This window comes from Podarcis vaucheri, assembly GCF_965113315.1.
Source record: "Podarcis vaucheri genome assembly, chromosome: 2".
Lineage (NCBI taxonomy): Eukaryota > Metazoa > Chordata > Lepidosauria > Squamata > Lacertidae > Podarcis > Podarcis vaucheri.
This window is the reverse complement of record NC_138760.1, coordinates 92,171,870-92,198,961: the sequence shown is the minus strand read 5'-3', so window position 1 is coordinate 92,198,961 and position 27,092 is coordinate 92,171,870. Positions and strand designations below refer to the sequence as shown.

Here is a 27,092-nt window from a genome sequence, read left to right as displayed (position 1 = left end):
CCTTCATGTAGTTACCAATTTGTCTTCAAGAAGGAGAAACAGCATCCACTTCAATGGATCACCAGGTTGCCAAATGGACAGCCCAAAAAGATGTGGTGGTGACAGTCATAGACATGCCAATAGTTGCTCAAAGTCTACTTGCAAATTAAAAACAACAACTCATTTGAGCTTTGGGTGAGACTTACAGTGCTTCCTGTAATGCCCCTTGCAAGGCGCTAATTCTATTTCTTGCATGAAGATGAGTGGAAGAAAGAGAACAGGATTCCTTGTAAGGAAGGACTGGGAGTTTCACCCAAAGCCCAAATGAGGTTGACATCAACGAAAGCGTAGTACTTCATTCTATCAGGAAAACAAAATTTCTCACAACCATAGGCTATGGACATTTGCACAAATCAGATATCTGGCTTTTAACTCCATTAGTTATTCATATAAGTAGTAATTCATATGTTTTCCATTTGGCCATTAGTACTTATTTACTAAATAGTGCTTGATGCGGAGGAAAATAATTTATGAACTATCCAAGTAAGAATCAATTAAGAGCAACAAACAGCCCATCATAAAAATAACTCGTACTGCAAAATTAACTGAGGGTTGGAATATGGTGTTATTACTTGGCTAACCAATATTGGAGACCAGTTCAAATAATATGAAACGAGACATCACTGTGCCCACAAGTTTGGGAGAAAAGAATGAAGAAAGCTGTGTGCAATGGACCCACAGAAGGAGCAGATGATGAAGGCATCTCATTCACTAAGACAAAGCTGCTGAAAATAAAAGCGAAGCCTAGAATGGTTCCTGCACATTTGTGAAGAGAGAATTCAGAATCTTTTCTTTCTGTTTAGGGAAACGAGCACTGAGTAACCTGCTCTCCAGTGGGCTCAAAGGCGGAGTAGAAGGTACTCCAACTGGGTCATTCACTAAGATGAATCTCCTGGAGAGAGAGAAGGAAAGAAAGAAGGCAGATCACCAAGTGATAAAACAGTTAACACTAAGGAATGCTGACAATGGGACTTAAAAACAACTAGTAATCAAAAGCAGGGACGGAAAAAATACATGGTTTTCATACTGTACTATATCCAAAGGTTGTGTCTCATAACGCTGAGAACCGTTGTTAGCAATAGCGATGACATGTGAGTGCAGAATTATGGGGCTCATAATGGTAAACGGAAGAGTCAACACTTCCAGTTTATTACAAGCTGAGACAAAACTCCACTAAAGTTCAAGTCTGGCTTGTAATGCGTTTGCCTGGTGCCAATGTATCCCTGAACTGAAACTGCTTCCTCCGCCTACCCCTTACCTTGTGATGTCCATGGTAACAGAAAGGCCTCTTTGCAAGGCCTCTCGCTCCCTGGAATCAGGACATTGACATGGCAGCAACCTAGGCACCAGGAATTATGGAAAATGTGGTTTTTCAGGGCTCCTAAATATTTACTGTGGAATGCTGGATTATCAGCTGTTTCCAGAGGCTTTTTGCACCAGGGACGATGGTGACTGTTACTGTTAATTACGTAGCAATGTTTAAATTATATAGCAGGTCAGTCCAACACGCAGCCCTCAAGGCCTTTTTGGGTGGCCCTCAGCAACATTTGATGCCCCACCCCACAGCCCTCATACTGCCTTCCCATAGCTGGGTAACCAAGGCACTGGGCTTTGGGAATGAGGTGGGGTGGCTCTAGGACCCTGCCAGAGCCTTGTGCCTCCTTTCCATGGCCCAGTGCCTTGCTTAGCCGGCTTTGAGAAGGGAGCGTGGGGATAGTTGGGAGGTGTCAAATTTGGGCCTTGCTCCCCCCCCCCGCCCCACGACAAGGCAGTGTGTGGCCCATGGGGTCTGTGTTGAAGTACAATTGCAGTCCACTTGGCCCACCCTGATGTACAGTATATACACTATGTATTGTATGTACAGTGGTACCTCAGGTTACATACGCTTCAGGTTACAGACTTCGCTAACCCAGAAATAGTGCTTCAGGTTAAGAACTTTGCTTCAGGATGGGAACAGAAATCATGCTCCGGCAGCGCAACAGCAGCGGGAGGCCCCATTAGCTAAAGTGGTGCTTCAGGTTAAGAACAGTTTCAGGTTAAGTACGGACCTCCAGAACGAATTAAGTACTTAACCTGAGCTACCTCTGTATATGTATATACCTTACTTTTCTGTGTATAAGACTATGGTTGTTTTTTTTACTCTAAAATAATGTTCAAAGTCTGGGCTTGTCTTATACATGGATAGTATCTCCCCCCCCCCCATTTTCTTAAATTGGAGTCTCCCAAAATAGGGGCGTCTTATACATTGGAGTGTCTTATAGACAGAAAAATATGGGATAAGTGCATGAATGTATAACAAATGTGAGGATGAGATCTCCACTGTCTCCCTTAAATAACTGTACTGGAGAGATAGGGTTATTATTGTACCAGCACTATCTCTGCAATTAGGCATCTTCACAAAGACTCCCATCTGGATTCAGGAATGCTCTAGGCTGAGTATACAGTATACCTTTAAAGCACATTTGAAGCAAATTTTCCTTGCAAAGAATCCTAGGCATTATAGTTTTTTTAATGGGTTGTTGGTATCTCTGCAAGGGGTAAGCTACTGTGATCAGAATTCTTTAAAGGAAAGAATGTGCATTGTACAAAAGTACAATGTGTACACAGCCCTAGTGACATCACTGGAACATGCTGGCCTTGCACTAATTTTGTCCAAGAGATCTCTCAGAACTCTTGTCACCAGATTTTTTTAATAAGTGTCCATAAAATGTTCTGGTGAATTCCAGTTCTGCATATTTTAGTGACAATGAAAAATAGTGTAATCCCTGTATGTAATATAATCTAGTAAACCAGCATCTATAAACCAATGCATTTTCTGTAACAGCATTTCGTTAAAGGAAGCAGAATTGTGAATCTTCTTCCATAATCACACAATCCATTTTTATTTTTATTTTTTGCTTAAAAAGCAATCAAACCTTTGTTGATTAGAAACAAAAACCATGGTGAAAATCAAAGTTCTTTCTTCCATGAAATGAAGATGTGATGCTGCCTTCTGTCATCAGTAAGACGGAGAAGAAGGGCACAAGGAACTGAGGGGTGAACAGAATGGCAGGACCTAGTTGGCACAGGAACAAATATTATCTTCCAAACATACCCTCTGGCTGGGATTGATTGAGTTGGCTGCAAATTCTTCTCTACGTGCAGGCTGCTTATATTGCGTTCCTTATCGAACTTCACCTTGGGACGATACAATTTTATGTCTACATCTTGAGTGGTTGGAGTTCCCCAGGCCAACCTATGAATATAACAGGTTACACTGGTCTCTAAAATAATGCAAGCCAGAATTCTTAAAAGACACAGAAGCATAGTTTGTGAATATAAATATTAATTAAAAAAAACAAAAAACCTCTAGGTGTTTTGATCTGAGACTGCAGTCCTATGCTTATTTAACCTGGGAACAAGCCCCAATAGACAATGGGACATATCTTCAGGAAAACATCAACAGGATCAGCCTCTGAGCTTTTTCACATGATAAGAGTGAAATGTGCACCAAGTGCATTTAATCCTTTGTCTAATGCTCCCTTTGGTCTCAGTGCCAGGATACTAGCACAATATCCCCTCTGCATACAATGGATGACCTGGACAAGATAGCCATCCTGTTGTCCCCATATGTTTATTTAAACCTAGCATAAATACAGAGCCCTGAAGAGAAATCTGGGAAAAAGCAAATTGAAGGGGGATGTCTAGCTCTGCTAGATTTGATGCCCTTTACTAACATTTCAGTAGAGTAGCTCAGTCACTTTAACTTCAGGGCAATAGAACTTAGGTTTGTATGAAACACTGCAAGATGTTTGCAAGACATTTTATGAGGAATTAAGCTAACAAAAAAAACACAGAAATGTTTTAATGTTTCCTCTACCTGTAAGGGAATTCTCTAGGGAGATTGATGGTTGTTTCTTCCATCACTGTGTATGGACGGCCCTGGTGTTGTCTGTAAGGCTTCATCCAGGCAAATAAATTTTCAGGGAAGTTTTCAGGAGATTGTAGATTTTGATCTAGGTAATTAAGACGAGGAGTAAGAAGCTAAAAGGATGAACATGCTCCACATCATTTGTTAAATTTGCTCCAGTGATTTTCAATCGGACCTAAGCTCAGTAAACTTTCTCTGGGTTGTACTCACTGAGTTCAAGACTGCTGTTTTATGTACATTTGTGTATACCCATGGAGAAAAATACCAAACTGCTGATACCAAGCCTTATAAACATACCCTTTCATATATTATCTGCATTTCTTTTCACACTGAAGCCCTTTTTGTTTGTGAGGCATTGCTGTACTGGTATTTTTTCACAAAAGCAGCTGCCAGTCACGGGGCACACTGTATGGAATACAACACGGTATTTCCCTTGTTTGTGGGCCTAATTTAAACAGGATGATTGGTACACAAGAAAAACTTACCTGTGAAACATTACATGTACCTAGAATCTCATTTAAGTCAGATCTTATTTCCAGTGTGAAATGTTAGCATCCTATGAATCTGTAGCCAAGCAGGTTGGTGTGTTAACAGTGTACATGCATGCAATACTTGCATGGTTAAATCCTTACTGCATACATTTAAAATGGCTTTGTTGTTGCAGAATATGAGATTCTGGATAAGAATGAATATGTCCTCAAGCAAAAATAAAAAATAAAAAATGAGCTTGTCTTCAAGTAAAAAATCATACCTGTGATAAATATTATGGCCTAAGGGAATGAAATGTGTGTTTTTATAAAAATTGTGAATTGTTCTGGAATTTTGAGATATGTTATGAAGGCATGTAATAAAGGTGAGTAATCTACCACTTTGCCTATTTTAAAATACACCAATCTGTGTTTAAAATACATCAAGTTTTCACTCAGCTAACCTGTGATGCCTTGTTCACATTACTGAGCCTGCTCACATGTGCAAGGATGCAAGTAAAACTGCTATAGTTCACTAGCAAAATAGCTCACACATCTGTTTTGTGGTAGAATATTATATAACTAGAAAAATACTAAAAGGAAGCTTTTGTTTTAATTATCAGATCTGTTCAGTTGATGTCATCTGTTTGCGGTGGCATGGAAAGGGTGTGCACTTGACTTAAAATTGCCGGTACCATAATTATATAGAATTGAAGGAAGGCCCTCGGACATGCCGGGATTTGTTCCCTCTCAAATGGATGCCTCAGATGTAAACCACATGCTGAGCCTTCCTTGTCACTTAGAACAGAAGCCATCATCAAGTAAACCAAAGCTGGAAACATGCTGGCAATGAATGAATCATAACTTCTAAAACCGATTTGCTTTTTATGTTGTCTAGATTTAAGCACCAAAGAGAAGTAGAGGGTAGAAAGATGGTTAAGACCTCAATCAATGGCCTCAAATGCCTGCCCAATGTAAAGAGCACATTTAAGAAAACAGTTCTGTTTAGTCATGGTTTTTGCTTTAGTCTGACGCCTATTTCATGGAAGAACCATAGAATTGTAAAGTTGGATGGGATCCCTTACAATGCAGTGAATAACAGATTCATGGCTTTGGGAAAGGATCCCGAGGATCATCTAGTCCAACCCCCTGAAGTGTAGGACTCATTTTTGCCCAACATGGGGCTCAAACCCTGAGATTAAGAGCCGCGTGATCTACCAACATTCCTAATGCCCCCCACAATAACAATGTGTTAATGAAATCAACCTCCTTACACTGCAGGGAGTTGCTAGGTGTGAAACAGTGGTTCCGGGAACATGACCTTTTCGAATGTTCTTGCATCAGACGCCGCTCCTCTGCTTGGCGAATTCGTTCATTTTGCTTCCTCCTCCAGGCCACCACCCTAAAGAAAGTGCAAAGTTATATTCTGCTGTGAGTTTTGTTTGAATTAGGGCTGGGGGAGGAATCCAATGAGCTGTGGTTTCCAAGTGGATACACATGATCTTATCTGCCTGGACTAATGTGAGATCAGGGCAGGAGTTCTCTCCAGTTTTCCATACCAGGTGATTTGAGGACTGCTTGTCAAAGAAGTACCGTATTTTTTGCTCTATAAGGCACACTTTTTCCCTCCTAAAAAGTAAGGGGAAATGTGTGTGCGTCTTGTGGAGCGAATGCAGGCTGTGCAGCTATCCCAGAAGCCAGAACAGCAAGAGGGATTGATGCACAGTGATCCCTCTTGCTGTTCTAGCTTCTGGGATTCAGAATATTTTTTTTTCTTGTTTTCCTCCTCCAAAAACTAGGTGCGTCTTATGGTCTGGTGCGTCTTATAGGGCGAAAAATATGATAATTTCAACTGCCTAAGAGTGGTTCGCTATTGCACTGAGCTCCTGCTGCCACACATACTGAAATCAATGCCACAAGTCCCACTGGGAATCATAAGACTTGATGATGTGCCGTCACTTTCAGTGGGAATTCTACATATTCTCTGTCTCTCTCTCTCCTTCAATTTCCACTCATGGGGGATTTTATTTAAACTTCACACATTCTTAAGGGGAATTCTAAATAAAATATGTAAAATGCACATAAAAGTCTCCCTAAGGCTAAGGGGAAATTGAATGCAAATGATGCAAAACATACATAAAAACCTGAGACTTGGAGGCATGTCAAAATCCATCGCCCTCAGCTAGACTTGTCACCTTGATTTCTGCATGCAAGGCAGCAATAACCCTGCATGCCAGTCAAGCTGTTCCTGGATGGCTGAAATTACTTTTGTTGGGCAGTTGGTGTGTTGATGGAAACGATTAAGGAGAGCACGGTGGATTAAACTAAGACGGTAACATTTGAATTCCTTCCCAAGGAGCTGTGCTATATACAACCAGTGCTAACTAAGTAATTAAAGTTTTGAACCCTTTCATCAGGCATTTGGCTGTGGGTATTTATATGCTGCTGCATTAGTTTCCATTGAATTTGATTTTGTTGTTGTTTTAACAGAGTGATCTTAAGGTAGTGCTGATATATGAGATTCCACAACAGAGGAACCAGTACTTCTTAAGCCACTCCATTTCCCTCACTTTGACTGGCATTAATGGGAAGTTTAATAACTAAGCCAGCTCCAGGGATTGCACAGAGTTTTGACCTTTCATGAGGGCCACTGGGAAGAAGGGATGTTGAGTCCAATGGATCCAAGACACCCCTGACACATTTCTGGAATGCCCCCTTTTTGTGCTCACTCTGCTGTCAGAGAGGGAGGTTGGCAGCATCCAATAGCTCCTTGAAGGCTTACGGTTAGTCCCTAATTAGTATTTTATTAATACTGTGTTGTATTCAATTTACTTTTCCTCAGAGTAGACCCTTTAATTTCAATTGATTTACTCCAAGTAAAAGCCAGCTGAATACTTCCCATAGTATTTTATGCTTTAGCATGAGTCACACAGAGCATCCCTAGCGACAGACAGGCAGATTATTAACATTTAAATACGAATTAATTTTTTAAAACTCTGTACCTTATAATATCTCTTTCATAAGAGGTCTCATAACTTTCATTTTCCTGTGGGACGGTCTTCTTTCTTGGATGGGGCCTATGAAATAAAAAGATTTATAAATAAGTCACGTTTTAATGCATTGATGCTTTATGTAAGAACTAACTAACTAACATCATGTGGAAACTGATTTATGAAGCAATTGTTTATTAAGCAAAATTGATTGAATATAATATGTAGGAGTACCTTTTCTTAGTTCCATCTGGTTCACCAGCTATGGCCATGCCTGGACAGAGGTAGCCTGACCATTGTAGTCTGTGTGTTTGTAACCTTGAGGCTGGATTACTGCAATGTGCTTTATGTGGGGCTGCCGTTGGGCCTGGTTCAGAAGATTCAACCAGTGCAGAATGCAGCTGCTAAAGTGGCGGGGGTGGGGTGTGACAGGGCTGGCAACATGTCTTAGCAATGGTGTCACATTTGCACTGACTTGCTGCCCATTTACAGTCAAGCCAGGTTCAAGGTCCTTGAAAAACTTGGGTCCTGAGTAGTTTACAGTCTGCCTAAACCCTTATAGCTGTCAGAAGTTCCGGGGGTGGGCACTGCACAGCCCCTGAACTGAGACAAACCTCTCCTGGAGTCTTCCTTGTGGAGCGCAGCCCGGGATGTTCATAACTCTTCCGTCCCGGTGTGCAGCAGTGACACATATCTGAAAATATGTGCACACTCATACAGCAGAGTAAAACTGGAAGCTGAGGCGATGAGGTGTGACATCTAAGTTATATTTATTAAGCAATATATACAGGACAAAGCAATCATGGCATCCTCTCACATCTTCTCCGAGAGAGAGAGAGAAAATACAAAAGTACAATACAACGGAAGAGATAGGACTGGCTTCCGTTCTCACACTTTCCAAGCATGGAATGTAAACACAGACATGTGATGTAATAATCACACATCCAGCAATGGGAGAGAATGAAAATGCTGACATCCTCCCCCTTTTTATGGTAACCATTGCTGCATTACCTAACGCAGCCATACACAATCAAACATACAGTCGTTATGTATATAACAGACTCCTGAAGTGCTTTCCCCATCTGTGGGATCACTTTCAAAACTTGCATCAGCGTATATCTCAAGACCTCAGACCACATCCACCAATGGGAGAGAATGAAAATGCTGACAATAGCCATCATAGATATCAAGTATACCACGCATCTTCTTGATCCTATTTTAAACTTTTTATTTTCTAAAGCATCATTTTCTCGGTTGTAAATTTGTGCCCTACTGACCGGATGATGCAACCACCACTTCAGGCTCTGAGGAAAAGCTCCGAGCCTCTTCTCAGCTTTGCAGAAGCCGAAGAATGCAAAATCAGACAATGAGTACAGACAGCATTTCCCCTCTAGAGCAGGCTTCTTCAACCTTGGCCCTCCAGATGTTTTTGGCCTACAACTCCCATGATCCCTAGCTAGCAGGACCAGTAGTCAGGGATGATGGGAAGTGTAGTCTCAAAACATCTGGGAGCTGAGGTTGAGGAAGCCTGCTCTAGAAGGTGGGGCCTACAGCAGAAGAGGTGTTGTCTGCCTCACAGTTGGCTCTATGTTGACAAGCATGGTCCAGTCTCTGGGAGCTATCCAAGGTCCTAACCTGTTTAACCTGAACTTGAAAGTTCTGTCATTATCCCCACCTAACTATTCTTGCTGTGACTCTACCAGATGTGGCAAGTACCTATGACTGAGCCTGCTGTGATAACACTAACATGATGCTAACTGCTAAGCTTCCCCTGAGATAAGACTTGCAGTCTTGAAAAACAGGATAGAAAGCAGGGGGCAGGATCCACGCAGAACATCAATAACCAAAATGCAGAGCACTGAATAAGGTTTGGATTTGTGTAATAGTATTCAGAAGTAATAATAAAACATTTAATTTTTACAAAATTTAAAAACAAGTGCCTTGGTGCTTGTCAGTTACACTGGCTAAAGAACTGATGGTAAAGCTTCCTTTTCACAAATAAAATGGCTGGAGATTTCTTTAATGACCGGTTTGGGACCAGTTTATCTACCAGCTCACCTTACCCCACAGGTGCCCACTCGACCACTTAAATTGGCAGAATCTGCACTACTCACCAGCGCTACATAATACCTGTATCGCATTTGTAAGAACTTGAATGTTAAGTGTGGCAGTACCTACACTTTGGAAGTTCCTGCCTATTGATATCCAGCAGGCAGCTCCACTGCACAAAATTTCTGTGCCTGCTAAAACATTCTTGTTCTGATAAGCCTACCCAGATGCATGGAACGTTGAGGTAATTTTAATCTGTTTTAGTATTTTGCCTTTGTATGTTTTAAACTATGGTTGTAATTTTTTCTTGATTTTTAAAAATCACGCTTTGAGGATTTAATTTTCTTTCTTTTTTAAGAATCAAGTGGTGTATACATTTCATGAAATAAATAAATAAATAAGGAAGCTGAAAATTCGGGGAAGAGATATGGAGAAACCCCAGAGGCAGCCATGTCTTGACAGCTCTACCTCTCACACTGTGGCCATGGGTATAACCCAAGCAGCAACAAATTCCCTTGCCCATTCTCCTTTGTATAGAGCCATGGCAGGTTTTTCCATTTAAGGGAGGAACATTTAAACTTTTGCAGATTATGCAATCTGTTTTATTTAAGCCCTGAACCGTGACCTAAGGTAAGTGTTATAATATAGATACGTGTCTATACACAAAGCCATTTTGCTTTTCATAGCTACCAGCTAAATTCATTCTTTATAGTCAGTCTTCATGAGTTCTTTCTGAGTCACACAGTTTACTACTTACAGGCATGAAATCCTAACTGAATCTATGAATCTCAATTAAAAAATTGTAAAAGCAAAGATTGTAAATGTCTGTCATAAATAATAGTTGGTGCCCATGAAATGATCACTCTGCTTCATGGGAAAATAAAAATAGACAAGGCATAAATTCCCACAACATACTGATATTCACAGCTGGCAATGAATTAGACTTCTAGGAATCTGTGTATTAGAGTTCACAGCACTCCATTATACATTTTTAAGTAGACGAAAAAGGAATGATAGCTTTAACTCTGCGAATGTGTGTGTGTGTGTGTGTGTGTTACTCCCTCATTGAAAGAATTGATTCTGATCCCACCCCCACACACCCCAAAGACTTTCTTTTCTTTATAATATTTTATCTAGAAAATGTAGATCAGGAGAAGCTGTGAAATACACTTTGCATTTTGTGTTCTAAGATACATATTGTCACATGCATGCCTGCACTTTAGAGTCCCAAATCCTTTTTTTCTATGAACTTTTAACTACAGCTTTGTCACTGGACAGGCTTCAAATTAAAAACAAAACCAAAAAAAAATCTCCGTCACATTTATTTTTTGTACCTTGGAATATTTAGTAAAGTTTAAATGGCTTCTATATTTTGGATACTTTATGTGATAGATTTTTCCACTTTACTGAACTTTATTTTAGATGGGTCTCGGAGCACCCTGTTCACCTGAGCTGAACCACAAGGACCAAGGACGTGGTTCTATATAGTAAATGGTGGGATTCAAACAGAATCATTATTCACATACTCATCCTACCCTGAACTTTAGAAGCAGTTTCAAAAGCTCACAGGATGAAAGCAAGGGCTACGGCAGCTGAGAAATGACCACAGAAAGCACCACTGCATGCATGATTAAAAGAATTCTCTGGATGTTTGTAGCAGAAATGCAAACCCCCAGGCCCTTATCATTCATTGTGCAAGCAAACTAGTTTGAAATTCACTGAAGGATCAAAAAAGAAGAGAATAGCTTCAAGCAAATAATGAAAAATATATCCAGCTTTCCTCCACAACAGTTGTTGATTCATCAAACAAAATTTAAATAGCAGCACTGACTTCTGATTGTTTTTACAATACTTTTTCAGCATGTACAATTCTCTGCAAAACACTATATGAAGAGTTTGGATTTGATATCCCGCTTTATCACTACCTGAAGGAGTCTCAAAGCGGCTAACAATCTCCTTTCCCTTCCTCCCCCACAACAAACACTCTGTGAGATGAGTGGGGCTGAGAGACTTCAAAGAAGTGTGACTGGCCCAAGGTCACCCAGCAGCTGCATGTGGAGGAGCGGAGACGCGAACCCGGTTCCCCGGATTACAAATCTACCGCTCTTAACCACTACACCACACTGGCTCTCTATCTGTCTGTCTGTCTGTCTGTCTGTCTATAATGTATGATATATACAGTATATCTGGTTATAATGAGAAGAGAGGAATATTTCTGACATCTGGCTCAGGTTATGCTCTATAACATAAGCTGCTCAAATTACATTTTCCCCCTCCAACATTTATAAATATTTTAAATCCTAAAGAAATATTTTACTCTGACTACACATCACCCACAGAAATAAGGACCACATATGTGTTGGCTCACCTGTCTCAACTTCCATTACCTGGTGGCGGACAGCCCATGTTTCTCCACCAACCCCCCACAATGAAAGATTTGTTGTTTCACAGGGAGATGGGGAGCTCCATCGGTAGTTAATGCCTTGACAGCCTAACCTCTCAACTTTAAGCTCTCTTTCCTTAGTGAATGCCCATCCTGGGCTGGGCTTAGTGACCTGTAACTCAAAGCTACCTGGGCACAAAAGGCCACAAAAATGGTCTCTATATTCCATTCTTTATCCCTCATCCTGCAACCAACTCCAGAAGCTACCAGCACTAGAGGAGACCACTGAGAGTAACTTATGCTGTGATAGTGTGCTTAGTATAGGATAAATATTCTGATTGTTTACCGTATTTTTCGTCCTATAAGGTGCACCGGCCCATAGGACGCACCTCATTTTTTGGGGGGAAATGAATTTTAAAAAATTATTCCCCCCCCCAGCCCTGGCTGCCGCCCCAAGCCTTGCACTCACCTGCCCGGAGCAGGGGAAGCCCTCCGAAGGGCTCCCCGTGCTTCGGGCGACAGGCTGCCGCCCCAAGCCTCGCGCACCCGGTGAGACCTCCTGCCGGGCGCGCGAGGCTTGCAGACACTCCCCCGAAGCAGGGGGAGTCCTCCGAAGGGCTCCCCGTGCTTCGGGCGACAGGCTGCCGCCCCAAGCCTCGCGCACCCGGTGGGACCTCCTGCCGGGCGCGCGAGGCTTGCAGACACTCCCCCGAAGCAGGGGGAGTCCTCCGAAGGGCTCCCCGTGCTTCGGGCGACAGGCTGCTGCCCCAAGCCTCGCGCACCGGCGGGACCTCCTGCCGGGCGCGCGAGGCTTGCAGGCACTCGCGGGGGCTGCAGGCTGCTGCCCGCAAGCCTTGTGAGCCCGCAGGAACTCCCACCGGGCTTGCAAGGCTTGCTGATAGCTTCCTGAAGCCTGGAGAGGGAGAGGGGTCGGTGCGCAGTGACCCCTCTCCCTCTCCAGGCTTCAGCGAAAGCCTGCATTCGCCCCATAGGACGCACCCACATTTCCCCTTCATTTTTGGAGGGGAAAAAGTGCGTCCTATGGGGTGAAAAATACGGTAATTTTCATCCTGATCATGCCTACTCTCTGTTTCTCTCCCTTACCCCATTTTCTATACTCCTTTTAAATAAGATGCTCAGTTAGATTTCTGGGTTGTGCTGGTTTATGGGCACACTCTAGGGGTGGTGGTCCTCACACCAATGTTACTTGGACCATGGCGTATGTAACCAGTGGTTAAAATGCCTCAAAGAGCTGGAAGGGTTTTGTTTTTTTTAAAGAGAGAGTAAGACCTAGAGGGGACACTAGCTGAGGTTGCCAAACAGAAATCTTGGAATTTCTTGGGAGACAGCTGCTCCCAAGAAGACCATCATAGTGCAGTTGTAATTATTCACCCCTTGCCTTGGGGGGACATGGCCAGTGGGTGGTGGCAAGTGGAAAGGGAGAAACAGGATGGGTTACCTGTTGCTAGTGAGCTACACTACTGGTTGATTGCTGTAGCAGATGAAATAAATAGTGTTGCTGCCCGCCACAAGGCATGAGCAAACCATCTTGAACACAGCAATGTAGAAAGGAAGTATACAAATGATAATGAAATGGGAAACAAAATCTTGTTCCTTACGTGTGAAAAAAATACATGTTTTAATCATACTTTCATCACAAATACCTTTTGTCAGCAAGTACCAAACCCTAAAACAGACAAAAACAAGACATGAAACAGAGGTTGTAAATTTTAATAACAGCTGTTAAGCAGAAAATGTAGATGTTCATTACTTCTACTGAAGCCCTTCAAGACCCAGGCTAAGTTGGTGCACTCTTTAGGAAAGATTATGGAAATTCTCCCATTGCCCCATTTAGATGCACACCATCACTAAAATTCCCCAACAATTTCTAATATAACTAAAAGTAAACATGCTCTGTGAATCTTTATGTAACCACATGGAACCACCCATGCACAACTGAGAGGCTTGGGGAATCCAAACATTTGCAGTATCTGTTGAAGCAAAGGTGGGCCTGTTCCAGAAGCTCTGCAAACCCTATCTTGGTAGTCAGGATAAGCCTGAAACTAATTTTTAGTTGCAGCAGCAATGAGCTCCCCTGTGTTTATGCACTTGCTGTGATACATGGTAATTGGCTTGCTTTGATGTTATGCTTATCTGTGGACCCTGGGATCTTGGCTCAGAGAAGGGCGCTAGCTATAAGCCTTGGATAGTTGCCACCTATCCCCTTATGGGCCAGGTGGGTTGATGGGAGGTTCTGACTAAACTGATGTATGATGCTTTGTGTATAAAGAATGTATACACATTTGCCTGGGTGAGGACAATTTGGTTCTTGACAGGAGGCAAGACTACCAGTGATGAAACTACCAAAACAAGAGCAAGTGTATGGTATAAGTGGAGGAGAGACCTTTTCAGTTTTGCTGTTTCAAGTAGTTTTCAAAATTCCAAAGCAGGAGTCTGCAACCTTTAAGACAAAAAGAGCCACTTGGACCCATTTCTGAAGAAAAAACAACTGGGAGCCGCAAAACCATTGCGACATTTAAAACAAACATATCTCCGGAGCCACAATCTGACAGCGGGCGGGAAGGTGACGTCGGGACGGTGCGTGACTAACGCACGCACTGCCCCCATGCGACGTCACAGCCAGTACAGCGCCCGCCACAGTGGGGAGTGTCGGGGCGCAAAATGCGCCTCCTCCCCTTGCTAGTATCCGCCCCGGAGCCGCGGCAAAGGTGTAAAAGAGCCACATGCGGCTCCGGAGCCGCGGGTTGCAGACCCCTGTTCCAAAGCATAACAGCAGTCTTTCAAAGCATAACATCCTGGTAATAAATTTTAAAACATACAATCAATCCCAGTATTCTGAATACAAATACAGTATGCCATACCTCAGTCCCAAGGGCAGGGAATTGTTTCTGTCCTGGTACAAAGAGAGAGAGAAAATCAGGAACCAAATCAAGCATATGTGGTTCATCTTTAGCCATTAATTAATATTACCTAAATATCCTGCTCTGGAATAGGATGAGACAAGCAGTCTAATTTTTCTTGCCTGTTATACACAAATGAAACCCTCTTTCCATATGAAAGTAGGGCTTTTCACTGCTGCTGAAGGTCAGAAAACAAACATGGACCAGTCTGCTAGGCTGGGCTCAGACATTCCTATATAAACCATACTTTAAACAACTATGGCTTAGCATTGTGTGTGAACCAAGCCTTGTTAATGATGTGGTTTGGAAATGTGAGTCTGTCCCAAATCACTTCGGTTCACCTCATTACGAATGGACTCATGAATACTTTATGTTGCATTAATAGTCTAATGGATTGGAACTTTCCCCCCAACAGCCAGAGGATCAGCTGAGTGGAATTTGACTCAAAAGACACTCCTACTGGCAAAGGAGAGGAAGCAACCTTAACTGGTAAAAGAGGTTCACCTATGAGTCACATGCTGACAGAACTATGTATAAGCTCATTCTGGAAAGAAAAAAACATTTAATGAGTTTGATTAAAGCCATTGCCTTTATTCAACAGATGAGATCAATAGTTCATCTTGTATAGTATTGTAAATAGTATTACATATTATATTATATTATATTATATTATATTATATTATATTATATTATATTATATTATATTATATTATATTATATTCAGCCATTCTACTTTCATATCATATCAAGCACAAAGAACAAAACATTCTCCGTGGTGCTTCCTTCAATTACAGAGTTTCAGAACATTTGATGCTGTGGAAACATTAGCCTGTCAGAATGCTACACAAATTTTCAACCTTCAGAAAATGCTTGAGATAGCAATTATAATTTTAAAAATAGTATAGGAATTAAAAACCTTAGCTTAGTTTCTTTTGCCCTTCATTTGCTTTGCCTGAGTATGATGTTGTCAAACTGGTGGAGAGAAACCCTTTCCTTATAGTGAGCTTTACGTTACATCACAATAGCAGGAGCCGCGTCACTGGGTGGAGGGGAGTGTACTGTGATGGAAAAGTCCATAGAGACAAAATTTGGACCAACAGCCTCCTGTAACCTGGACCCTAAGATTGCTTTCAGAGGAAGCAGCCATCCCATGTAAACAGTTTTAATTGTTTTTAACCTTAGAGGGCATGGGATGTGAATTTCAAGCCAATGACTAATCTTTTCTTTTTGCTAAAGTTATCCTTGTTATCTTCAATGAGAGCACTGGGAGGTGTTTGCCATTTGTCAACAAACTTTTCTCACCAAATAATCACTCCCTGTTTAATGGTGCATCTGTGCCTTTGAAGTATTAAACTCTTCTGGCCAGACTTTTAATCCTATAAGGAATCTAAGATGGTGAATTTTGGACCCACTCTTAACATATAGAGTCAGTTCTAATTTCAAAAGAAACAAGGGTCAGTGCCCATCCAATGGTGGAAATTTTGGTAAAATCATAGACTGGCTTGCAGTGCTGAACTTGGCCCTGATGGGTGCTGATTGGACAGTGATCCAAAGAGAAACTCCTGCCCTCCCTGTTGCCCCTTTTCAAAAGAGACATTTTTTTCTGCTTAAGGAAGTATCAGAGCTATTCCATCCAGGATAAGCAGTTAACCATTTTAATATTTTGGATTTCAGCTTAGTGGCTGCTTAAGAATGTTGGGCCAGCTTGCTGATACTAATAACCATGGAAGCTAGAGCCTATGCTTTTTCTGTTTTTCTCATTCTGATTCCCTCACTGAGGTGGTGGAGGAAGACTAATTGAGGATCCAACCCAATTAAAACATGATGACTCAAAGGCATTCTCCAGTGGATCCAAGAATTCCTAGACAAGAGCCACAGTTCTTCTCCCTGGAGGAACGATGGAAAATTTTTTACCCTTGCTTGTTCTCTCTCTCATTCTTTCTGCTGCCTTTGACTGGATTGACATAGAGAAGCTGTGCCTGAAACTATGAATCATGAATATTGATAGGCATTTGCTTACTTACTTAGAAAGCCTTTATATGGCTAAAACTTCAAGGTCTTAGGGTCAGCACTCAAGAGACAGCACTAACTACAAAAGGGATTAACTATAGTCATCTCTTACCTGCTTTTGTATTCAATCCATATCTACATGATTATATACCCCGGAGCATTTTGGGGTATTGGCCCTCTGCACAAATTGAATAAATATACTCTTTAATTTAATTTACCCTGCTCCAGAGTAAAACTCCTACCCAAGTCGTCATAAGTGGCACAGATTTGTAAATCTGTAGCAAGTGCTGATGGAAATTTCACAGAATCCTTTTCAAGGCAGGAATCCTATACACTAGCTGTCTTCCCTAACTGGGTGCCCTCCAGATATTTTGGATTCCAACTCCCATCAGCCCCAGACAACATGGCCAGTGGTCATGGATGATGGGGTTGTAGTCCCAAACACCCAAATCTGCTATACACACATACAGTGGTGCCTCGCAAGGCGGAATCAATTCGTTCCGCGAGTTTTGTCGTCTTGCAATTTTTTTCGTCTTGCAAAGCACGGTGTCGGGAAAGTTTTGGAAAAGCTTCGAAAATCACCAAAGTCTTTAAAAACCTCAAAAAAGGCTACCACACCGCGTGCTATGAGTTGCTCCTCGAAGTCAAGTCGCAACTGTATTAACGGTGTTAAGAAAAAGGAAACAAACTTGCAAGACGTTTTCGTCCTGCGAAGCAAGCCCATAGGGAAATTCGTCTTGCGAAGCAGCTCAAAAAACAAAAAACCCTTTCGTCTTGCAAGTTTTTTGTCTTGCGAGGCATTCGTCTTGCGAGGTACCACTGTATCTGGGAGTTAGTTCTACTGAACTCAATATATCTTACTTCTGATTAGACATTCTTAGGATTTCACTGCATGACTGCCAGCAGCCTTGATTAGAGCAGAGGTGAAGTTCCACATTCTTACTATCATGATCAATGTATCACTATAAGCTTCTAAAAATTGATGAAAACGTAGTTCTGGGGAAATGCGTCTGTGAGCCAAGGAGCAACAAACCCAAAAACAGTTCAGGTTGCATCAGTGGCTACAAGCACATGCAACTGCTCTCTCTGAAAATATAAAGGTGAGCAGTTATCTGGTTCTGCTTTTAGCGCTACTTGGAACAGAAGCAAATTAGCTGCTGACAAAGGCTTTCATGCCACCACTAGGTACCAATAATGGTGTACACACAGAGAGACACAAAACATTGTTTGGAAAAACAGAATGTCTCCTCCATTCTATTTTAAAAAAAATTACAAAAAATATTGTATAGCAATCTATATACCCCACCTTTTCTCTTGATGGCTTACAGATAAAATAAGAAGAGTCAGGCACAAGATGTTGGACATAATATTATGATGGCTGATTGGGAACAGTTATGGACCACAGGTATGAAGTTTACGGCATGTAATGCTTTAAGAGAGAATATTATGAAAACGACATACAGGTGGTACATGACCCCAGTCAAGCTTGAAAAAATCTATCATTTGCCCGATAATAAATGTTGGAAATGTAAAGAAACTGAAGGTACATTCTTTCACCTTTGGTGGACGTACCCAAGGATTAAGGCTTTCTGGGAGATGATCTATAATGAATTGAAAAAGGTATTTAAATATACCTTCTTGAAGAAACCAGAGGCCTTTCTCCTGGGCATAGTCAGCCAATTGGTGTTAAAGAAGGATAGAACTTTTTTTATGTATGCCACAAGAGCAGCAAGAATACTCATCGCAAAGTATTGGAAGACACAAGATCTACCCACTCTGGAAGAATGGCAGATGAAGGTGATTGACTATATGGAACTGGCGGAAATGACTGGCAGGATCCGAGACCAGGGAGAAGAGTCGGTGGAAGAAGATTGGAAGAAATTTAAAGACTATTTACAGAAATATTGTAAAATTAATGAATGTTAGAATGATGTTGGATAGAAACTAAGGGGTTTTTAGCTGCAATACTATAAGGGAATATGAAAAATGGATTACTAATAGGTAAAGATTTAATGTTATAATATTTTAAGATTAAAGATTAGGATAAACAAAGAGGGGAAGGATTTGCTTAACCAACAAACTGAACTGGAATACAAAAATGGGAGGCGTGAGGAGGTCTGGGAAACAAGCTAATGAAAAATAAGTAATGGAAAGATTGAGTTGTTTTTAATTATTTTTATTTTGTATTTTTCTTTTTTCTATTTTATTTTGTAATATTTTGAAAATTTTAATAAATATCTTATAAAAAAATAAAAATAAAATAAGAAGAGTCTTTTCTGACCCCACGCCAACTGTTTCTAATATCCAGACCAGGCATAGGCAAACTCGGCCCTCCAGATGTCTTGGGACTACAACTCCCATCATCCCTAGCTAACAGGACCAGTGGTCAGGGATGATGGGAGTTGTAGTCCCAAAACATCTGGAGGGCCGAGTTTGCCTATGCCTGATCCAGACTGATGAAAGATGTTGATGAAACTGCAGCCCACTAACTTCAATTCGTCATTAACTTTTTAGTTGGTTCTAACAGTAGTCTACTTTTGATTATTATTTTTTAATGAAACAACATGGCTACCTGCCATTTTTTTAATATTACATATCCTTCATATATCTCCTTCTTAGCATTTTGAAACCTTAGATTACATACCACTGTGAATTTAAGTATAGTGTTGAGGTTTTATAAATAGAATTACTCATGAATTCATACAGCTATGTAAGTGCTAAACTTGGCCTTCAGTAAATTTAAGGTCATGGTGCTTAGTATTAAAGAAAATACAGAGTATTTATTTGTGTGGCTTTTAGCCACAATTCACCAGGCATATTACTATGCTTCTCTTTGGCAAGAGGATGACCATGACATTCTACAGCAGGAGTAACCAAACTGTGGTCCCTGGACCATCCATGGTCTGTGAGCTTCATCCAGGTGGACTATTGCATGTCTTGCATTAACTAGGCATATTGTTTTTTAGTTGTATTTTTATTGCTTCGTTTCTTTCTTATATTGCATTACATGTTGAATTTTATGATATGCAAATTGCAATACAATAAAATACAATATAAGAAATGAAAGAAGCAATAAGACTATATGTCAGGGCTGCCTCAGGTCTCAGCTCACAAAAGACCAACGCCAAGTTCTTCTTATATACAAGGATGTTTATTTCAGTTCATTATTGGTTCCACAACCGAGGCGCGCAGCCCCTTGTCTGTTAGCCTTAGACCGTTTAAGTCCCTTCTGAGTCGGTTCCTCCCCTACACCAGCTTAAGATGCTTGCTTTGCTCCACCTCCTCCTGTCTTTCCTTTTCCGCAGGGTCTTTCTGCCCGCTGGAGTTCCGCCCCTCCTGGATTCCTCTGACGCTGAATCTCCCGATGGCTCTCCCTCCCTCCTGCGGGCTTTGGGACCTGGCTCCTCCCCCGGGCTCTCAGTTTCCCCGCGCGCTTGCACATTTGAACTTGGCGCGCGCGCCCAGCCTCCAACCTTTCTCCTGACAGTAACGTCACTCCTCTCACTGCTCCCCTCCCCTTCCGGAAGAGTGGCTTGTTCTGACCTCTCCTCCGTTCCAGCCAACGGAGCTGCTTCTCCTGACACACTGGAACTCCCCCCCCCCTTCGCTACGCTCTGGAGGGGAAGCCGGCTTTGATCTCCAGCTGCTGCTTCAGGATTCCCTGTTGGCTCTTTCCCCCTGATGAGTCCCCCCTGGGGCTCCTCTCCCCCTGGCTACAGGCGCCCCCTCCTGGGAATCCCCTGATTCGCTGTAAAAGCTCATGGAGTCCCTTGGGCCACAGTCCTCCTCCTCCTCGATGTCCTCGGACTCTGCCCAATGGTCCTCCCTCTCCTGCCTCCCATGTGCCTCTGCCCCTGAACCCCTGACACTATAGTTTAAAATCATACAGCATCTAGCACAATGCATTGCAATTGGTGTGACAAGTCAGAAAAGTCATTAAGTGGTCTGCTAAGACCCTCTGCAATTTTCAAGTGGTCCATGGGGGACATGGTTTGGGAACCACTGCTCTACAGTGTTCAACAAGTAACTGCATTCACAAATTTCACATTTCCCAAACAGTGTAGCCTATGCTCCATCTTCTGGTTATTTATGGTAACTGTACAGCGTAAGGCTTTTTCCTACGAACTCAAGTGATCAGCAATTGTTGCAACTGGTAAAATAACCAATGAAAAGAAGGCAATTGTAATTATAATAAGATGGTGGTATCTCCCCCACTATTGCCATGTTAGGACTGCTCAGTTAGCCTGGATCCAACCCACTGAATCTGAAATGGAAATGAATGAGACAGAGGAAAAGAACTAGTTTATACAAGATTCCCAACATCTTACCAACAGAAATAGCTGATTGGGCACATGAGGCATATGTGTGGTCTCTAGATCTCATAGCACTCTAGAGGGCAAAAGAGAAGGAAAGTCATTTTTCCACATCAAGCATTCTGCAGGACAAGCCATACAGACAATCATGGGTGCACCATGGTTGAGATGCTGGAAGAAGCTTATTCTTGGGCACTCCCACCCCCTCCCTCTCTCCCTCCCTCCCTCCCTTCCATCCATGGTTTGCTTTCATTTTGACACCAACTACATTCAATTATAACCAGGACTTGCAAATCCACTTTGCTAAGAAAGAGAATTGTGGTTCCACTGCACTTGTAACTCAAGTAGTTTGAACAAAAGCATGGGAATGGTCCCTTATAGTCCACCTTTGTCAAGCAGTGGTGTCGCTACTCCTGTGGCCAGAGGCTTGGATGCAATGTGAAGGGTCATTTGCAGTTCGCAAGAATGCCCATAACTATCCCAGGTGCACAGTGAGAAGTGCCAACACCACTGAAATTAAGTTCTTGGCTTGCATTTTCCCTTCCTCACTTCACCCAGCGCTGAACCAACCATGCCCCACGTTCTAGCAGCAAGCTGTCTGATGCAGAAGTGCTGCATTTGGGGGCAGACTCTATGTATACTCTTTCTTGAAGAAAATTAGCTAGCTCTCATTTTTGCTGAAGCTTCCTTCATTCCCCAATAATATAGACCTTATTATTTCTTTAAAAAATAATTCTAATGCCCTGTGTTCAAATGTACAATTTAAAAGACAGGATGACAAAAAAGCGGGGAGTTATGGAAAGAGAAATAAAAAGAAGCCAATTTGGGTTCCAAAGCTTTCTCCTTGCACAATGACCAGTTGGAACAGTCACCAAGGAGACAATTCCAGAGGAGGAAGATCAAATAGTAGCTTATCCCAATCGACTCAATGGAGTGGATACGCTGCCTCACCTGTGTGTCTGCTGCAGCCAGGTGGAACGGCTGCCAGTATCCAAGAAAGAAATTAGTATGTAAAAGGTATCTTAGTATACCCAAGCCATATTATTAGAAGTGTTCTCTTTGGGAGGGGGGAAAAAGTGTCTCTCATGCAAAGTTACTATGTAAATGACAACAAACTTTCTTTCACCTCCACCCCAACAACCAGCAATTGAGTTAAAATTATAAATATCCAGATGTTTTCGTTTGTTAGAATAACAAAAAGTACCTTTGCAAGCAAACTATTTTTTGCATGTTTGGGTGTCCGCATCATTTTGAGACTCAACCTTTCTATTTTCAGGAGCTTCTTGGGCACGAGCTTCTTGGGTTCCTAAGCATATCACACAGATTTTGAAAAATTACGCAGCATATTTCATAACATCACATAATTTGAATACCTAATCTTATAAGAAACATGATATAACTAGTTGTCCCAGTTAGAAACCCCATATATCGGTGGTGGCCAAACTTGGCCCTCTAGCTGTTTTTGGACTACAACTCCCATCATCCCTGACCAGTGGTCAGGGATGATGGGAACTGTAGTCCCAAAACAGCTGGAGGGCCAAGTTTGGTCTCTACTGCCTCATATTCAAACACTGCAAATGTAGTGTGCTGCTTCTTCCTGTTAAGCATCTCACCTTACCCCGATCTAATGAAGCTCTTCCATGGCAACAGCAAGACTATCACAGGCACAACTAGCACCTGGGAAATGAGCCCCACCAGCAGAAAGCAGTACAGTCCCACCCTGAGGTAAACATTGATGGGAAACACCTTGTATCCTCAGGGCAGGAACACAGCCCTGCCACAGAGGACAGTGTGCCACTGTAGATGGCAGCATTCATGAGTCTTGCACCAATGCCAACTTTAGGGCCAAGACCAATGCTTTAGAAGTCATCTGATACAGGCATAGAAGGGATGCTAATGCTGGAAGTGGATGCAATGTTCAACTGGCATGCCTGAACAATCGGGCCACATCTCTCTCTACCCAGGATTGAGCTGGATAGCTCAAAATATACCTCAGAGACCTTCACTGTTTCCTTAACTTCAGTCGTCTCCAAAGGCAACTTCCATGTGTCAAACTAAGAACGGACATGAAAAACCAAAATCATACTGATTGCATGTTACAATAATGTGGTGGATACAATGTTCATTAGATCGCTGTTCAGTGCACAGTGAAGTGAGTGGGGAGGGGAAAATCTCTCCTCTCATTGTGCATTGCACAGTGACCCATCCTTCCATATCACTGAAACTACCATTTCATTGCATAAAGGTAAAGGTAAAGGGACCCCTGACCATTAGGTCCAGTCACGGATGGCTCTGGGGTTGCGGCGCTCATCTCGCTTTATTGGCCTAGGGAGCAGGCGTAAGCTTCTGGGTCATGTGGCCAGCATGACTAAGCCACTTTTGGTGAACCAGAGCAGTGCACGGAAACACCATTTACCTTCCCGCCAGAGTGGTACCTATTTATCTACTTGCACTTTGATGTGCTTTCGAACTGCTAGGTTGGTAGGAGCAGGGACCGAGCAACAGGAGCTCACCCTGTTGGAGGGATTTGAACCGCCGACCTTCTGATCGGCAAGCCCTAGGCTCTGTGGTTTAACCCACAGTGCCACCCGTGTCCCGTGCATAGTAAGCTCTAATTTAAGTTTTGCCCCATGCTGTGGTTTTGTTACCGAGCTTAAAAATGATACAGCAGAGAAAGAAAAAAAAAACTTTTAACATTTTGGAGATTACAGTAAAGTGGCAAGTGAAAAATTAAGACAAATGTAATTTTCAATCAACCTCTGCTGTGAAGTACCAAAATCTCAATAAATTTGTGTTGCTGTATCTTTTAAGAATCACCTCCTGGTTTCTGTCTAGGAGACAACGTGAAAGGAGAGCCTGAAGCTAGCAGAGAGCTGTAGGCCTGCTTTTGTTTTAAGTCAGGCATAGGCAAACTCGGCCCTCCAGATGTTTTAGGACTACAACTCCCATCATCCCTACCTAGCTAACAGGACCAGTGGTCAGGGATGATGGGAGTTGTAGTCCCAAAACAACTGGAGGGCTGAGTTTGCCTATGCCTGTTTTAGGTGTTTGTCTTGTTCTTGTTTTATAATTTTATAATCTCCAGAGAAAGATAGCTGAGAATTCATGCTACATTTGGTGTGAAACCTATACTTCATATCAGTACTGGGATATTAATGTAGTAAGTTAGTAAGATAGCCTTTAGAAAGCACACACCCAAAATCATCCCTGTAAATTAGTGATATAGTTTGGCCAATATTAAGTATCTTTATGTTTACTGTTTTCAGCTGTAGTTAGTTATGATCAATGCTTCTGTTTAAATCAATGGAATTTAAACATCATTAACATGAAAGAAAATATTAAACAGGAAGATTAATACCTTTACATGCTTGAATAGTCTGTCTTTGCCCAAATATCTTTCTTTGGTTGTTCCATAAATTAAAGAATCTACAAAAAATGATGACAAAGCCTCTCAGTTTTATGAGTCTTCACACCAGTTACATGAAAATAAAGGGTTGGATCTAAAGGTGCCCTTCTGAATGCAGAAGGCATTTTCTTGTGGAACTGCTGTTTCTATACCTCACACCAGAGCTCTGAAATGAGAAGCATTCCTTCAACCTTGGATTAACACCTGGCAGAGATAGGCAGGGTCCAATTCTTCAGATGCTTTCTTTCTCCTTTTTGCGCATCCAAGTCAAGGTAGAGGATGCCAGAGGGGGAACATATGACCCTATTTTATGCTATGACAAGTTTAGAGAACTGTCTTCTACTTGCCTTGATTCTCAGGAGATGTTTGGTCTTTTTGCATGGAGGACACACACTCACTGAGGCAGAGGAAGGAAGCCACTTGGACAAAGGGCAGTCTGAGATCCTTGGATGGGAACTGTGGATTTTCTCAAGTTTATGTCTTGGCCTATCAATACAGCAATTTTTGCTTTGTTCTCTTCTTGTTGTGATTTTAAGGGGGTGAATGAGGCATAGAGCAGATACATAAGGAACTGGCTGCCTCTGATGGAAGGGCTCATGGAGCCACTAAGTCGTTGTATGGCTCATTGTATGACTCTGGGGGGTCTCTCACCAGAAAAGTTCAAAGTGATCTTGGGCTTGTGTTAAATTGAGTACTTATTCCCTGGCTTCCTCCGGCACCTGGCCTTGTTTCAGTTCACTGGACTTGCAGTGCTCCAACGTCTGCTGGGCCTCTTCAAAAGGCTGGTCATGCTACTGTCCTCTACCTGCCCTATATGAAGGGGAGGGAGTTGGGATGCTTCTGGGTGAGCTACAGATGGTGCCACTGATCCAGAACTGTCTGTCATGGGTGCTTTCTAGGGTAGTTGTTGGTGATGGGGAAGAAGATGCAGTGCCATTGCGCTACCCGGTAAAGGGCTCTTCTTGATGCAGGTGAAGTGAGGGAAGGTTCCTAAACCCATTTGCTGGTTTGTGGTCCCTTATTTCAAGTCTGTGCTCAATGCATTGGGAGATGGGTTGAGAATGGGAAGGAGGTGGAGGTGGGGGAAAATAGGCTGTAAGGCTAGAAGGCTGCAAGGCTGTAAGATTTTTTTAAAGTTTAGGCCTGAAGAAGAAAAACAGTCAGTCTCTTGAAAGTTCCAGCAGGAACCAAGCATTCTGCATGCAAGGCAGGGTTGATCTGGAACAAAAGGCTAGCCCTACCTCTGGAGAGGCACCTGAAGAACTGGACGCTGTCTATAGTGGTACCTCGGGTTAAGAACTTAATTTGTCCCAGAGGTCCGTTCTCAAGCTGAAACAGTTCTTAACCTGAGGCGTGCTTTTGCTAATGGACATCCTGTTGCCGCTGCGCCACTGGCACGCGATTTCCGTTCTTAACCTGGAGCAAAGTTCTTAACCTGGTTAACGAAATTTGTAACCCGAAGCATCTGTAACCCGAAGCATCTGTAACCTGAGGTGCCACTGTATATGTATCAGAGGGGACATATTATCCTCAGTTGAAGGAATGCCCTCCAATGCCCTCTTCTCATAGAAAAGAATGAAACTAAAATAAAAGATGTGCTTAAACTCTTGTGCCAGTAATTAGGCTTGCATTTTTTCCCTATGGCTATAATAGAAGGCTTCTTTCAAGTCCAATTGCAGTGGGGCTGGTAGGGGAGGATTTCAATGTTCAGGAGTGTGTATCTCTGCTGGAGAGATAAAGCTAATCTTCCCCACCCCCCAGCTGCAACTGGCCTGAAATTGCCCCTCTGTTGAAACTAGGTTTGAACAAAGCCTCCTTTTCTAGCCAAGCCAAGGCTTCTTTCAAGCCTAATTGTGAGACTGAGGGGGGGGGGCGTGGTCAAGAACAGGGAAGGGAAACTCCGATGAAAGCAAATAGTGGAAGTAGATAATCTTGGAATACCTATGTGTGGAATTGAATCTAAGCACTCTAGGGTCCTTTTTTCCTTCAAATTTTGGATAGCCTCTTGCTTTGATTCTGGAGCTCCTGGATCTTCTAGAGTTTCTGCAGCTCCTGAATCTTCTAGAGTTTCTGGAGCTCCTGAATCTTCTAGAGTTTCTGCAGCTCCTGAATCTTCTAGAGTTTCTGCAGCTCCGGGATCTTCTGCAGCTTCTGGGACTGTGTCTTCTTTTATCAAATGCAGCTCTTTACTTATAATCTCCTGTACTGGCTCCACAATGGGTAACTCACTCTCTGCTGAAGCAACCTTAACAAGCAATAAAGTAGCATTAGTTTTCAGGAAGAAGAAGAAGAAGAAGAAGAAGAAGAAGAAGAAGAAGAAGATTCAGTTCCAACACCCTTAAAAACACACACAATTTCTGAGATCTCCAAAGGTCTAGCAACATAAAATCTGGAAATCCTATAACTGTAATGTAGACCCCAGCTAAGTCGAAAGTTGTGGAAACGTTCCATGTTTTATAAGTCCAGACAGCTAAGAAGGAAAGGGTGAGAGAGCAAAAGGAGATGTTTTCCTCTCAAGAATATTAGCTTACAAGTGAAGCAGAATAGCTAATTGCTGAATCTGGACTTATGTGACCTGGTGAAGTTGATCACTTTTCAGTCAAA

At 42.3% G+C, this 27,092-nt stretch overlaps 1 protein-coding gene and 1 long non-coding RNA gene across 3 annotated transcripts in view; one reads left to right on the top strand and one right to left on the bottom strand.

Annotated features, from left to right (window-relative positions):
* Positions 1 to 585: 585 nt before the first annotated feature.
* LOC309524578 (uncharacterized protein) overlaps positions 586 to 27,092 on the bottom strand; it is an 86,104-nt gene continuing 59,597 nt past the window's right edge. The window contains exons 24-34 of the mRNA XM_082209247.1: positions 26,430 to 26,733; positions 24,441 to 24,508; positions 22,287 to 22,388; positions 21,098 to 21,158; positions 14,721 to 14,752; positions 13,503 to 13,525; positions 7,419 to 7,493; positions 5,691 to 5,818; positions 3,899 to 4,034; positions 3,134 to 3,274; positions 586 to 931 (exon numbers count right to left, since the gene is read on the bottom strand). Of these exons, the coding sequence (XP_082065373.1) occupies positions 784 to 931; positions 3,134 to 3,274; positions 3,899 to 4,034; positions 5,691 to 5,818; positions 7,419 to 7,493; positions 13,503 to 13,525; positions 14,721 to 14,752; positions 21,098 to 21,158; positions 22,287 to 22,388; positions 24,441 to 24,508; positions 26,430 to 26,733 (1,218 nt within the window). The 3' untranslated portion in view covers positions 586 to 783. The remainder of the gene's footprint in view (positions 932 to 3,133; positions 3,275 to 3,898; positions 4,035 to 5,690; positions 5,819 to 7,418; positions 7,494 to 13,502; positions 13,526 to 14,720; positions 14,753 to 21,097; positions 21,159 to 22,286; positions 22,389 to 24,440; positions 24,509 to 26,429; positions 26,734 to 27,092) is intronic.
* LOC309525492 lies at positions 7,503 to 11,278 on the top strand. Of its 2 annotated transcripts, XR_014216346.1 has the most exons (3): positions 7,503 to 9,699; positions 9,814 to 10,085; positions 10,878 to 11,278. It is a non-coding gene; the product is annotated as an uncharacterized lncRNA (long non-coding RNA). The 2 variants fall into 2 exon arrangements; XR_014216347.1 differs by having other exon boundaries at positions 7,503 to 10,085.